At 48.9% G+C, this 15250-nt stretch overlaps 2 protein-coding genes and 1 long non-coding RNA gene across 18 annotated transcripts in view; 2 read left to right on the forward strand and 1 right to left on the reverse strand.

Moving 5' to 3' along the window:
- LOC309383779 (major histocompatibility complex class I-related gene protein-like) overlaps window positions 1–15250 on the forward strand; it is a 342086-nt gene that overhangs the window by 78791 nt on the left and 248045 nt on the right. For 4 of the 9 annotated variants that reach the window (XM_081936664.1, XM_081936663.1, XM_081936660.1 and 1 more), the window contains exon 2: window positions 7595–7873. The exons of the other annotated variants lie outside the window; for them this stretch is intronic. In XM_081936664.1, the coding sequence (XP_081792790.1) occupies window positions 7595–7873 (279 nt within the window). The remainder of the gene's footprint in view (window positions 1–7594; window positions 7874–15250) is intronic. 9 annotated transcript variants of the gene reach the window in all.
- LOC309383828 lies at window positions 320–2507 on the reverse strand. The gene is made up of 2 exons (XR_014173930.1): window positions 2240–2507; window positions 320–517 (listed from the first exon to the last, which is right to left on the reverse strand). It is a non-coding gene; the product is annotated as an uncharacterized lncRNA (long non-coding RNA).
- Window positions 2777–15250, forward strand: part of LOC309383798 (class I histocompatibility antigen, F10 alpha chain-like) — a 219786-nt gene continuing 207312 nt past the window's right edge. For 4 of the 8 annotated variants that reach the window (XM_081936712.1, XM_081936716.1, XM_081936711.1 and 1 more), the window contains exon 1: window positions 2777–2909. In XM_081936712.1, coding sequence (XP_081792838.1) covers window positions 2828–2909 — 82 coding nt within the window. In that variant the 5' untranslated portion in view covers window positions 2777–2827. The remainder of the gene's footprint in view (window positions 2910–15250) is intronic. The other 4 variants (XM_081936710.1, XM_081936715.1, XM_081936709.1 and 1 more) reach the window with 1 other exon arrangement.

Here is a 15250-nt window from a genome sequence, read left to right on the forward strand (position 1 = left end):
AGGCGATTGTAGCCCTCCCCAGGCTCCTAGAAAGCCTCTGGAGCTTGGGGAGGGCGAAAAACAGGTCCATCATGTGCCAAAAGCGGGGGAGGGGATGGCGGGGTCTCATGCACATGGGGAGTGGGGGGGTCATGGGTGTGCATGCGTGCAGGGGGTCGTGCCCATAGAATTATTGGTGTGGACACGCCCATGCCTGACCCCCCCTGCGCTCCCCCACTTTTGGCACACAATGGGAAAAATGTCAGCCATCACTGGCCTCCATCATTTCTGACAAATGGCAGTCCCATCTCTTCTTCCAAACGCCCGTTTAAGACCTCACCCCTCCACTTGAAGTTGACAGAGCGCCGGTCCCTCAATGCCTCCAGGAGCGTCACAAAGTCACACCTGCATTTGCAGCCTGTTTTCAGCGGTTCGTAAAAGCCTTGGGCAACTTCAGCAGCTTGTTGGCTCAAGGAAGGAGAAAGTAATTCAGCATCTCAAGTCCCATCACATTCCCATTGTTCTTTATTTACGTTGCCTCCAAAGTGAACATTCGGAAAAAAGAAAAGTAATCTTAAAATCAACCACATCCCTTAGGAATCAGGGAGGGTCTTTGGAAGGTGGAAGGAAAATGGAAGCACTTGGTACCTTTTTCTCAGCTGAAAAGATACACGTGGGGTGGGAGATCATATTCCCTTCTTGGCTAGGAAAGCAATGCCAGTTCTTTTTTTTTAATCACCTCCCAAGGAATAATGTGTATTCTTTTCAAGAAAACTGAATAAAAATAATAACATTACAGCCTCAAGCTTTGGCTTTTGCAAACTTAATGTGTTAGCCATTTCATGTTTTTCTATCTCGAGAACAAAGTCCAGAAACGGTTTCCAACTAGAAACAAAACTGGATGTATTCTTGTCTTTGATTCAAGCACTTAATCTGGCCATTCTCACTGCTGTTGATGTGGAAAACAATGAAGTTCTCTCTGCTTTTAAAAAGTTATCATTGTTAAAAGAAAGCTATTTTTTCAAGTTCTTTGTCCATTACTTATAAAAAAAAACCTCTCTGATTTAATTTTTATATTCCTTTTGAGAATCTTGTATATTAAACCATGAATCTTTCTCACTCCAATACCTCAATTTTTTTGTGCAATTTTTAACAAATCATTTTATTATTAATCAACTGGAAGGAAAGATTTGATGGGATCAGCAATGCAGCCCCATTGCGAGTTCCCCAGTTCCTTGAGATCCCAAAGCCTATTCACACAACCATTCTTTTAAGGGACTTCTGGAAAGATATATATTATATATATTAAATATATATTATATTTGATACCTCTGGCATTTCCTCCTAGAAAGAAATATCTTCGCCTTGAAGATGCCATAAAAAAGCCTTTGAGCATTTTTATCCAGAGCGAAGATCATTTGGGGTATCTGAGGTAAACCACAGAATCATAGGACTGGAAAGGACCTCAGAGGTCTCCTAGTCCACCCCTCAGATCCAGGCAGGAGACCTAACACCATCCCACTCCGACAGTTCTCCAGTCTGTTTTTGAAAACTTCCAGTGAGGGAGCACTCACAATTCCAGGATGTAAGCTATTCCTGTTCTGCCTCAAGCATTGTAGGCTTCCTCTGGACATGCAGTTAACTCCACGCTTAGGAATCTCTTTCAGATCAAGTTTATTATCAGGCATTCTTAATAACAAAATCTACAGTTCAGTGTTAAGATACTTCTGATTTTCCTTGATCTGTCCCATCACGTGGTGTAAAAAGATGATGAATTTATCTCCATGCTGAGCGGAGATGTAGAACGCTGTAAGTCGGGTCCACAAAGGCATTTAAACTGCCCGACTATAAACTTTGCATCTGGGTAAAATGCCCCAGAGGCCAATCGCATGCAGAGATGTGATCACATGTCATGGAACTACATTTCCCATAAGGCAGTCTCTGCCAACATTTCCCATGAGGTAGTTTCTTAAAGGAGACAGTTCTTAATTCCAACACTAGCTATATACTGCTGGGACAGCACAATTCCCCCTGATTAATTGTTCTCACGGTTAGAAAATTTCTCCTTACTTCTAGGTTGGATCTCTCTTGAACAAGCTTCCACCCGTTGCTTCATGTCCTGCTGCCTGGGGCTTTGGAGAAGAGCTCAATCCCTTCTTCTCTGGGACAGACCCTCAAGTGCTGGAAGACAGTTATCCTGACACATACAAACACACACACACACACACACCCATTCTTCTATTCCATAGGCCTGGCATACCTAGTTCTCTCAATGGTTCTCTATACCATTCAACCTTCCTTTATCGTCTTTGTTGCTCCTCTCTGCTCTCTTTCCAGGGTCTCAGCATCTGTTTTGAATCGTGGGGACCAGAAGGGGAGCCGACACTCCAAGGGTGGCCTCACGTCTGCAGGATAAACCGGAATGATCGTTTCTCGGCTTCTCTGGATGTTCTCCCTCTGTTGATGCAGCCCAAGACTTCACTGTCTTTTGGGGCATCTCCAACTGATCTCCCACTGCGAGGGGCTGTGCGGGGTCTCCCCCTCTCCCCAGGCCCAGAAAAGGCTCCCGCTTTTCCCAGCCCCCCCCAGTTCCGCCCCTCCCCCCAAGAGGCGGAATGGCTGGAAGGGGATTTCCTGAAGGAACTTTCGCTTTTCCTTTCCCTCCTCTCACCTGTTGTCCTCTCTGGGCGGTTGCGCCTGGGCGTCTGCCTAGCAACAATGACGACATGCGGATTTTTTTTTCAATTGGTTGAGCTTGGCCAATCGCCGGCTTCCTCTGGATTGTTGCGTTGTTGATCGCCCGGGGTGAGTGTTCTTTTGCTTCGAGAGAAGGCGGCGCTGGTTGAGGATGGCGGCTAAGATGGCCGTGAGCTCTGCGCCCCTCTGGCCCCTGGGGCTGCTGGGGGTCTCCCTCCATGAGAGCTGCGTTAGTGAGTCCCTTTGGGGCCTTCGGGGGTTCCGGCCTCTTTTTCTTCCAGGGACTCTTTCTCTCTCCTTTATTCCCAGAAATAGAATCCTGCTTCGGTCCTCTTTCTAGTCCGCTCCCCTTCCCCACTTTGGCCATTTTGAGATTAGGTCCCAAAGCCTGGATGGGACTCTGCTGCCTCCCCCCCCCACTTCCCCAGGAGAGCCCCTCTGGGAACAGGACGAGGGTGGCCCCTCCAGACCTCAGTCAAGTCTATCTGGGCGCCCCCAAGCGCAGTTCTCTCCCTCCCCCAAAGCGGAGATTGTGGGAAAGCGGCGTTTGCAGGAGATCAGGTCAGTTCACGAACTTCCTGGCTTCCTTCGCCCAACCCCTCCGCCTGGGTCCCCTTCCCTGCCTTTAGCTGGGATTCGTGGCTCTTTGGGGCTTCTGGTGCTCGGAGGACCCGGCTTGTTTCTGGAATGGGTTCCGTGACTTGGCAGAGGCTGCTGCAGTGGAGCGATCCGGGCTCAGATTGTCCTGTGAATGCAGCAGGATGAGAGTCTGGAGAGAATCATCAATAATCTCCCTAAAGATTCCTCCTTCCTGGCTTTCACTTTTTTCTTCAGCTAAAAAGACTTTGATGTTCCTCGATCAGGACTTTGAGTGACAGAAACTGAAATCATTTTGTGTGTTTCTCTTGGATTCCCCAGAGGGGCTTTAAAGGGGCAGGACCCTCCCCACAGAGACAGAATTCAGGGAGAGGATCCCAGCTGAGCCCCCCCCCCAACATGGTTGGTCTCAGCAGGAACCCCCAAGAAGCCTCAGGGGGGGCAGGGGGTGGGGCCAGGGAGGGGAGGCCCCAGGGGCTTCTGGGATGAGGGGAATTCTGGGAGTTGAAGTCACAATTGACCCAGAATTTATGTTGCTAAGTGAGACATTTATTACGTGAATTTTGACCCATTTTATGACCTTTCTTGCCACAGTCAATGACTTCAGTCGTTAAATAAGTAACAAAGTTTGTAAGTGAATCTGGCTTCCCCATTGTCTTTGCTCATCAGAAGGTTGCAAAAGATGACCACACATGACTCCAACCGTCATAAATAAGAACCATTTGTCTCAGGTGTCTGAATTTTGATCATGTGACAATGGGGATGTGTGAAAAATGGTCTAAATTATTTTTTCCAGTGCCCTTGTAACTTCAAATGGTCACTAAATGAACTGTTGTAAAAAGAGGACTACCTGTATACCGCTTCACAGTGCTTTTACAGCCCTCTCTAAGCGGTTTACAGAGTCAGCATCTTGTCCCCAACAATCTGGGTCCTCATTTTACTGACCTTGGAAGGACGAAAGCCTGAATCGATTTTGAGCCAGTCAGGATCAAACTCTGTGGGCGGAATTAGCCTGCAATGCTGCATTCCAACCACTGGGCCACCTTGGCTCAAGGTATGAGGGGGAGCCCCACTGAGCCCTGGGTTCAAAGCCAATTCCTGTTCAGATGACTGAGCTCTGGGACGGGAGGGGGGGATTTCCCAGTGGGGGAGGGGGGCAGGAGGAAGATCCAGGTGGACTACATGGCATCATTGCTGCTCCCTTCGCCCCTCCTTTGCCTTCCGAGATCTCCTGAGCTTTTGAGGGGGGCTTGGTGGCTCTTGGCAGCTTCTGGTGCTGGGGGGACCCGGCTTGTTTCTGGAATCGGTTGGGTGTTTTGGCCGATGCCGACACTGAACCTTCGAGATAAGGCTGCCCTGTGGATGCAGCAGGAGAAGAGAGAGAAAGGCTCCTTTGAATAAGGTTTCTAAAGATCGGCCTTTATTATGTTCACTTTCTCCTCCGTCCTAAACCCCCAAATCCCCAGAGCTTTTCTCTAGGACAGGCAGGGATTTTCCCACCCAAAATCCTCCTCCTTCCATTTCGGGAGCTCTCAGCATGGGTCAGTTTGCAGGATCCAAAATATTGAAAATGTACTTATGATTCCTTAGGAATCAGGAAGGGGCCTTGGGGGGTTCCTAGCTCTTTGCTCTGAGAAAGGACCCTATGAATGGAGCAGCTTTTCAAAAGACAGAAAGAAAATCTGTCAGGATCTGAAGAATTAAAGAGGCTGGTTGGAGGCAGAAGAAGAGAAGCAGCTCTGGATGGGGAGCATGAAATGAAGGGCTTGCTTGGAGACAGACAGGCCCAAACTGACATGAAGAGGATTGGTGACTGTGAGGACGTCCAACCCGAGTTCCATTCAGACGTTTCTCCTCTCAGGCAGACTTCAGGCTTCCTCATTGCTCAGCCCCACAAGGGAAAGGAACAAGGGTTCTGGATCAGGGAGAGTCCGATCCCCCCTCCTTCTTTTGGAGAAAAGCTCCGATCCCTTTGGACCCTGAAATCTCCCCAGAGCAGGAAGTGCATCTGAGGCTCCCTCTCCCCCAAAGCTCTGAGAAGCTGCCTGGGATTGTGGGGAGGAGCAGGAAGAGGGAGGCCCAGGCCTTTGCCTTGGACTGGGAAGGACTGGGAGGCCATACTGGAGGGAATGGGCAGTAGGACTACAGGCAGTCCTCTACTTAAAACAGTTCATTTAGTGACCGTTCAAAGTTTCAATGTAATTGAAAATAGTGACAGTATGACAATTTTTCAGACTTATGACCATTTTAGCGTCCTCATCGTCACATGACCGAGATTCGGATGCTAGGCAACTGATTCACATTTGTAACGGTTGCAGTCTCCGTGTATCACGTGATCCCTTTTTGCAACTTTCTGACAAGCAAAGTCAATGGAGAAGCCAGATTCACTTAACAACCAGGTTATTCATTTAACAACTGCAAGGATTCATTTAACAACTGTGGCAAGAAAATTTGTAAAATGGAGCAAAGCTCACTTAGCAACAAAAAATGTGGGCTCAATTATGGTCATAAGCCGAGGACTACCTGTGTTTATTTCTCTGCCCTTTTCCATGGAGACCCAGGTTCTGCCCAAATAAGTCCCATGAAGGATCCTGAAAATGATCTTTAAAATCTTTGGTGCCCTGGAAGAATTTCTGATCTGAAGAGATTTCAGAATGGAGACCAAAAAGGAGCACTGGAGATCTTGCAACTTCATGGATTTCCCAGCTGCATTTTATTCTTTTTATTCCTTTTGATTCTTTTAACCTGCTTAGAAGGGGTTGTTTTTCTGTTCATTGGGCAGCCTTAGAGTCTCTTCCGTGTTTGTATTGTGAGAATGAAAACTAAACGGTGACTTAATGTGATTTTCCCCCCCTCATTGTTAGTAAAGTTTTCTGTCTTGTGAAGGGAGCCTGTCCTCCAAGGAAGGCCTGGAAAAATGTTGATGATCCTCAGTCAGGACTTTGCATGATGGAAACTGAAATAATTGTCAATGTTTAATGTTTGGTTCATCAGAGGGGCTTTAAAGATGACAGGACCCTCCCCACAGACACAGAGGATGAGTTTGGGGAGAAGACCCCAGCTGAGTCCCCTCCCCCACAAACATAGGTGATCTCAGCAGGAACTCAAGCAGCCTCAGGGGGGGCAGAGGGGGTGAGGGCCAAAGGTTTTCTGCAGATGAGGGGAATTCTGGGAGTTGAAGTCCAAGTGTCTTAAGTCCAGCCTTAGAATCTCTTCCCAGCTGAGCCCCCACCCCCCATGGTTGGTCTCAGCAGGATTTAGGCCTTTACATTGAGAGTCTCTGATCACGTGAAGGGATGGAGAGCCAGGATCCCAATCCCCTCCCGAGGAGGCTGAGGGGCATTTCTGCCTTTCTTTGGGCTGACAAAGGGCAGGATGAGCCCCAGAGGAGGACAAGGGTCAGAGCAGCTTCTGGGGAAAGGGAAGGGGGAGATTCAGAGGAAAAGCCTCCGTGAATGATGGTTTCAGGGCCCTAACTGGGTTGCTGAGATGAAGGAATCTTGGGATAATCCCAGTGAGATTCCCTGTGGAAGGAGGGGGAGCCCCTCTGAGTCCTGGGTTCAAGGCCGATTCCTGCTCAGATGGCCGAACTCTGGGAGGGGAGGGGGATTTTCCAGCTGGGGGGGGGAGAGGGACAGGAGGAAGATTTGGGAGGCTACGTGGCTTCATTGGCCCCCCTTCCCCTCCCCCCCTTTGCCTCCCCATATTTAGGTTTCCTCCATGGGTCAAAAGGGCCTCTGGTCTCACCCGGATTCCCCCTTCCTCTTCCCCTCTCCTGTTTTATAAAATCTGCAGCTATTAATCAGCCATTTTGGTCCCCAGTAATGGGATTTTTTTTTCTCTGAATGAAAAGTTGGGGTGAACAGGTGGGGCTTCCTTCTGCTTTTGAGCTTCTGGGAGGGTGGAATCCCCCCTTTTATCTGTGGGGCCACTGCAGCCTCCTTGGGGCAGAGACTGAGCAATCCAGAAGGGGGTTTGAGGGAGGCCTTGCTGAAAGGGGGGAGGGTACAATTGGGGCAGGTGAAGTTTGGGGGACCCAACCTTCCCCTCCTCTCTCACCCCCCACTTTCCCTGCCCTCCAACCCTTCAGGCCCCCCAGAAGCTTCTTCTTTCCCTCTCAGTCACTCCCTCATTCCACCTCCTTCCTCCTCTCCCCCTTCCTTCCTCCTCTCCCCCTTCCTTTCCTTCCTTCCTTCCTCCTCCCCCAGCCCTCTTCCTCTTCTTCCTCCTTCCTCCTCCCCAGAGCCTCAGTTGGGAGCCTCCATGGGATCCGGGTCCTTGACTGAAGCCCCCTAACTCTTCTCTTCTGGATCCCTTCCAGGTGCCTCCTCCCACTCCATGAAGTATTTCTACACCTCCATCCTGGACCCCAGTCAGGGGCAGCAGCCCCACTTTGTCATTGTGGGATACGTGGATGATCAGGTCTTTGTTCACTATGACAGCCACAGCCGGAGGTTGCAGCCTCGAGTCTCCTGGATGGAGAAGGTGGGGAAGGACGACCCGCATTACTGGGACAGAAACACCCACATATCACGTGGCACCGAGGAGTTGTTCAGAGGAGACCTGGAGACTCTAAGGAGTCGCTACAATCGGAGCGAAGGTGAGTGATGGGTTGGGTGGCTCCTCTGACCCCATAATCCCCTCCCCAGGAACCAGAGGGGGGGGAGAAACGGGGGTCCCTTCAAAGGAAAGGCTCCTTCCACTCCTTTTAAAAAGTCTTTTTTATATATGTTTATTCTTTTCTTTAAACAATGTAAGATTGTCCTTGTCTCCATAACTGACATTTTCTGCCAATTGCAGTTAATGGAAACGTGTTGAAATTTCTCCATCTCTTTCTGGATGTTGATATAAACAGAGGTAAAAAGAGACCAAAATCTCCTCTCCCGCCATGACAGTTGGGGGGGTCCTTGGTGGATCTCCTGCTGTGGGGGAGGAAGGTGGATCCTGGGGGAAGCAGATCCTCCTTCTCTCTGTTTCCACCCCAGAGAAATGAGGGATCAAGTGCAGATCCACCTGGGGAGACTAGATCCCTTTCCTTCACCCCCTTTTTGGGGGGCAATGAGGGGGGGGTGGCAAATGCCAGGAGCTCCTCCTCATCCTCCAGTTGGAAGGAGAGGCCAGGAGGCCCAAATGGGGTGGGGGGCTCTTTTTTTTTTTAAACAAAATTTTATTGGTTTTTTAAGAAATAAAAAAGGAAAGGGATAATGGAAAGGTTACAAATTTTGGCAGTTGCAGTGTCCGGCAGGTGTCCCCTCCCTCCATACTCATAGTATACATTTACAGAAAATTCGATACTAAATAGCAATATATAGTCAGCATGTAGATTCAGTTAATGATTTCAATCAATTTATATCAAGCAGATTTTCTTATTCATTTGTGTGATCTGAGTTTTCTCGGTATTGCCCCTTCTCCCCCCGCCAGCAGAGCTCCGGCCCCTCCCGTGTCCTGTATGTCTGTTGTAGGATCATCTGGTTTATCTAGGAGTGTTTTATTTTTTTCCATAAAGGCCTGCGCCTCTATGGGTGTATTAATTCTAACTCTTGTGTCCTCCCAGAATATTAGCATACCTTCAGGCATCAGCCATCTGAACCATATCCCCTTCTGGTAAAGTTTCTTTGCTAGTTGTGAATAGTTTTTTCTTTTCTCCCTCACTTTCTTGGGGATCTGTTTCAGAATGGTCATTTCCCTATCTTGGTATTTCAAGGCTTGCCTCCTTTGTGCACTCAGAATTTCATCTCTTGCAGTTTTTCTGAGAAATTTAATGTGTACCTCCCTGGGTACGTTGTGTGTTCTAGCATATGCTGAGTTCACTCTATAAACCAAATCTAGTTCCCATCCCATCTGTTGTTTCTCTTTCTGGATGTATTCAGCCAAAATACTTTTCATAATGTCCCTTATATCTTCATCATCTGCCTCCACCACATTCTGAAATCTAAGATAAAAGGACTGTCAGGCCTGTAGTTTTATTCTTTTTAGGATCTTTGGCCTGCCACACTTTCTTATAATTTTCTATGCTGTTTCAATAGTGTAGTAGTTGGGAGGGGGGAATTGAAAGGAGTAGGATTGTAGAATAGATTGTTGACATTCTTTTGTAGAAGCCAAGGTCATCTTTTGTCTTCGCATCTCGACACCTGGCCGGAAGAAGATGGGTGTACATGCCAGCGTGGAAGAATATGATTGGAACATGTTATGGATTTGTGGGTGTGGGGATAAATCATGAACTTTCAACTGGGTGAACTTAGAGGATGTACTTCCAGAGTTGGAATTTTCCATAGCCGTGCTAACATGCCTGCAGAATAAATTGCACCTTTAAGGATGTTTTGCCTTGGACAGTGATTTATTTCTGCATAGTATTTAGAACCCTAACATTATTCCAACTCTGCCTCTTTAAAATATTTCACTAGCACCCTCCCCCTATCAAGGGGGAAGGGCTGGTGATGGAAGATCTGGTGATGGGGGTCTCGGCATTCCCAATGCTGACCGGGACAGCGTAAATATCAGCGAAGAATTAATGAGAAGCTTTTGGTGATAAGAAGCTGAGTGCGGAACTTCAAAGGCAATGGAATGCTGTTTCCAGTTTAATTGCATCTGGAGGAATGCAGGAGGAGACGCGACAAGACGAAGGAAAATCTCAGACGTACTTCTTCTACCTCAAATGTGAGTGCACGCTTCCCCTCCTTCCCCCCAGCTTGGAAACAAGGCTTGGAAAAAAAAAAAACCTAGAACAGAGGTTTGGGCTCCTTCCAGACAGCAATAAATGAAATGGCTTATCACCCTGCAACTAGCTGGGAGAAAGATTCCCTTTCAAAATGGGAATTTCAAAGGAAGCAGGAAGAAGGAATTTTTCCAGCATCTGTCACTTGCAAGCCACCACAAATGGGGCTGCAACCAGTAAATGAAGCAAATTGGGCAGTAAATTGGGCTTTCCTCCCAGGACTTGGATGGAAGAGATGCTACTTACCAACTCCTTTGCCATCAGCATGGGGAAATGCTCCAAGCCAGCAGAGGGCACCTACTTGGCCCATAACTCATCCAAGCCAGCAAAGGGCACCTACCTGGCCCATAACTCCTCCAAGCCAGCAGGAGGGTCCTTGGCACATAAAACCCCCTAGCCAGCCATCATTGGTTGAGCTACAACCTGTGAAGCAGGCAACCCCGGGATGGGTCTTAACCCCAGGTCATGGATGGGAGGAATGCCAGTGGGCACCTGTCCTCCCTCAGCAGATGGCACCATGGCAAAAAGCTGGGCAGTGGCCAACCGAGGGATTGACCTCCCCACCGGTTCCAGTCTCCCCTGCAAGGCCCAAAAAGGTTCTTACCAGACCTTCCTACAGAGAAGAATTCTCCATGGAAGAAGGGATTACCAAACAGAGGCCTGCAGTGTGGATGGCGGGAGAATGTGCGCCTGCAAGGCCCCAAGTGGTTCTTACCCCACCTTCCTACAGAGTAGCAATCACCAACATGGAAGAAGGGATTACCAAAGCCAGGCCTGCAAGATGGGAAGCGGGACAAGGTGCATCTGCAATGCCCCAAAAGGTTCTTACTCCACCTTCCTACAGAGAAGCAATCTCCACCATGGAAGAAGGGTTTACCAAGGGGGCAGCTGCAAGTTGGAGAGCAAGGCAGTGTGATGAAACGGTTCCTGAGTTTAGAGATGTAACTAGGTTCCATTCCTCGTGGGGCCCAATTAAATGCCACCATTGTTGTCAACTTGGCCACAGAGCGTCAGAGTGCTTGGCTCCAGCCCCAATGCCACAAACGTGCGCACCAACCACCACGGCGGTAAAGAGAGGGTCCCAGATGCCACCACAGAAAAGTCATCTGGGCAAACGACCTCTGGAAGAGGATCCCCAGCTTAAGGTGACAAAGAGTCCTACCAAGGGGGAGGCCTCGGAAGAGGAAAAGGGCAGACATTCTCCGGAGGAGGATCCCCAACTTAAGGTGACAAAGAGTCCAACTAAGGGGGAGGCCTCGGAGGGGGAAAAGCCTAAACGACCTCTGGAAGAGGATCCCCAACTTATGGTGACGAAGAGTCCTACCAAGGGGGAGGCCTCGGAGGAGGGAATTGCCGAAGAACAAATGTGTGTACCAATTGCCACGGTGGTTAAGAGAGGGCCCCAGATGCCCGCACAGAAAAGTCATCTGGGCCAACAGCCTCTGGAAGAGGATCTCCAACTTAAAGTTACGAAGTGTCCTACCAAGGGGGAGGCCTCGGAAGAGGAAAAGGGCAAACAATCTCCGGAGGAGGATCCCCAACTGAAGATGACAAAGAGTCCAACTAAGGGGGAGGCCTCGGAGGGGGAAATGCCCAACCGACCTCTGGAAGAGGACCCCCAACTTCAGGTGACAAAGAGTCCTACCAAGGGGGAGGCCTCGGAGGAGGAACAAGGCCAGCCGTGGATGATTGGGTCCAAAATTTCTAGGTCCATTCCCAATAGTGAAGATAGTTAACCCAGTTACAGTTCAACTCAGTCTACCCAGAAGTCTAGGGGAAATTGACCCAGAATTTCATTGTAGCTTGTTGAAACCAGTAATTGGGTCTAACAGAAGAGCATCCACCCAAGCTCAATCTCCTCCTTTAGTGATGGAAGGGGAAACACAATCTGAGGTGGAAAAAATTGTAGATTTCAGGCTGAATAGGGGTTGCTTACAGTACTTAGTGCATTGGAAGGGTTACCCTTGGTCTGAAGCTAATTGGGTGAACAGTGGGAACCTAAAAGTGGAGAAGTTAGTAAAGCAATTCAATGGGAAGTTCCCGAGAAGTCAAGGGGTTCCCCTGGGTGGAGAAGAGGTGGTTAATTTTGTTATGTTAACTTTTATGTTATTCTCTTTGCAGGAAACGTTTTTCTTTTGAGGAGAGGCCGCCTGTCAGGCCTGTAGTTATATTCTTTTTAGGATCTTTGGCCTGCCACACTTTCTTATAATTTTCTATGCTGTTTCAATAGTGTAGTAGTTGGGAGGGGGAATTGAAAGGAGTAGGATTGTAGAATGGATTGTTGACATTCTTTTGTAGAAGCCAAGGTCATCTTTTGTCTTCGCATCTCGACACCTGGCCGGAAGAAGATGGGTGTACATGCCAGCGTGGAAGAATATGATTGGAACATGTGATGGATTTGTGGGTGTGGGGATAAATCATGAACTTTCAACTGGGTGAACTTAGAGGATGTACTTCCAGAGTTGGAATTTTCCATAGCCGTGCTAACATGCCTGCGGAATAAATTGCACCTTTAAGGATGTTTTGTCTTGGACAATGATTTATTTCTGCATGGTATTTAGAACCCTAACAAGGACATTCTCTCAAATTCTGTTTTCATCTGCTGGGTCTCAAGTTCTTTGTTCCCCTTCTGCACCCCTTCCATCTCCCCCCTCCAAAAGATCCAGTCTCTGTGAATTTTTACTGATCTGGTCCTGGTTCTCTTTAATTTCTTCTTTCATCTCTTTTAGTTGTCTTTTTATCTCCTCTTGTCCCTGTAGAATTTGTTGAAACATTTGTTGAAATTCAGTCTCAGTGGTTTTAGGCTGCATCAGAGATGTTATCGTTGATTGTGTACTGGGACTGGATGTTGTAGATGTCGGGGCAGAGGCAGCAAAGCCAGGCTTCCCAGGAGGTGGTTTTTTGCGTGACATTATATATGCAATAAAGAGTTCAGTCAATGCAGAGAGTGATCAGTCAGAGAGGTAGAACCGCCAAGAGAGTTCAGGAGACTAAAGGTTCAGGCAGAAGAAGATTTTTCTAATCACACTGGCAATAGAGTAAAGTTTTTCAGTCCAGGGAGGCCAAAAAGTCACAAACAGCAAGAGATTTATCTGAGTAGCACGGAGACAAAGACCGGAAGCCTGAAGTTTTATAGGTGGAGTCAGTTTTCAGTGTTTATAAAGACAACGGAAGTGTGCCATCTTGCCCTGCCAGCTTCGGGCTTAAGAGGCATAACAAAAGTTTCAAAGTTTCCAAAGTTTCCAGATCATCATTCCATTGTAGGTTTAAATCCGAAATTCGCCTTTGTTATGAGTGTGGTGTCATTAGTTGGCTCTCTCCCTGCCTCCTCCCCCTAGGGCTGAGAGCAAAAATAATTAACAGCCGCCTCTCCGGGGGGGAGGAATCCCCCTCCCTCCAGCCGCGCTTCTCAAAACCAAGTCAAAAGGAGATTTTAGGTAGCTGGCAATTTCTTTCAAGTAAGCAAAAGGAATGGAGAGTGGATTCCGCCTCACCGCACCGCAGCCGCATCCTTCTGATTGCTCATTCTTCCCGCTGCCTCGCTGCAAAGACGCCGGAGCGCCTCCCCATCATGCTCCCCAGTGCCTGGGGCGATGCGGGCCCCCCACCGGTCGCCACCGACTCGGAGGATCCCCCGCGGTGCCACCCCTTTGGCAGGAGCCTCTACGGGGCGTCCTGTGCCCCCCAAGGAGTGAGGGGCCCCGCGGGAAAGCGCGGGGTGAGCAGAGCCTGCCCGTCGCCGTCGGCAGCTGGAACCGGAACGGGTGGGGGGGTCTTGTGGGGGGGGTGTCAGAGGTCCAGGATCCTCCCAATGGACTTGAGGGGGAAAGACAGGAAAGGAGGAAACCTCCATTTGGGGCCCTTCCTGAGTCCCTCAGAGCCTTCATGGCTTCCCCTCCTTGGTCCTTCAGGCTGAACTCCTGCCCTGCCCTCTTGGAGGGGCTGCCCTGGATTTGGGGGGAGGCTCTTTCTTCATCATCCCTTCCCTTCTTCTGCCACCTTTGGGGGGAGAAGATTCCCCTCCAAGGAACCTCATTTCGGAAAAGGGATGGAAGGAAATGTGTGTGTAGCTCAAGGCTCCATTTGGCTGAGGAAAACCTTCTCCACAAACATCAGCCGTTTCCCCTCCTTTCGTCCCACGGAGGTGCAGTCCCCCCCCAATTCTTCCCCCCTCCCCTTCCCCCCCTTCCAGGGAGACCCCAGAGCTCTGCCAGTCCTGCCCCAGATCCCCCAGGATCCCCCCAGATCCCTCCAGGCCCCCCGCTGGCCTCCCAGGGGATCAGAGCTGGGCCCAGAGGCTCCCCCTGGTGGAGGAAGGAGGAAGGAGAGCGGCCAGAGTGGAGGGGAGCCTCCTTTCCAGGCTAAAGAGCCCCAAAGGTCCCAACCTTCCCCCCCAAGGGAGGCTGCTTCCCCCCTCCCATCGCCTGGGTCGCCTCCTCTGGACCTTCCCCGGCTCCCTCCTCTCCTTTTATGAGGCCTTTGGACCACAACTGCAGACTATACTCCAGATGTGGTTGCTCTGCCTGGATTCATGCGGAGGCTTTGTGACATTTCCCTCTCTTGTGTTTTCAATACCATTTTAATGATCCCTGACGTCCTGTCAGCCTTTTAAATTTTCTATCTGATTTTTACTAAAAGTTTTCAACAAAAAATATAAAAACTAATAGAAAGTAACATAAAGGAAAGGAGAGAGAGGAAAGTTTATAACTTCTCAGCAGTTATAAACATGAATATATATTTAGCCTCTCTAAAGCAGCCTTTCTGAACCTTTGGACCCTGCAGGAACCCTCGAACTATTTTTCAGATGTCAGGAAACCCCTGAACATCCAGGCTCAGAGATGGGCCAGAATTGTTTCATGCGTAGACCTGTAGAGATGCATTAATAGTGTTCTTACACTGAGCATCAAAAACGAAACTTGCCTTTTCAATGTGAACCCTGTGCTTTCTTTTTGCTGCACAAACATTCAATTCTGTGCCAAACGTGACATGAGTCGACACTTATTTCATCTTCAACTGAAATAAGATAATTTCTGTCTTTCGTTTCGATGCTTCTGAAATAAGACAGACCTTGTTCTCGGAAGTTGAAAACTGCAGCCAAATATTTAGTGCTTTCCTGTAAATGGCAGGAGACTCTTCTTGGACAGAAATCCAGAACTATTTTTTCCATGGGCACATCAGGGAATCTCCTCTCGAGGGAAGGATCTGACTGGATTTCCCAAGGATCTTCCTCTTCCTCCAAAGGGAAGTTCTCTGGCTGAGTAG

Source organism: Natrix helvetica, assembly GCF_964273705.1.
Source record: "Natrix helvetica genome assembly, chromosome: 1".
Classification (NCBI taxonomy): Eukaryota; Metazoa; Chordata; class Lepidosauria; order Squamata; family Natricidae; genus Natrix; species Natrix helvetica.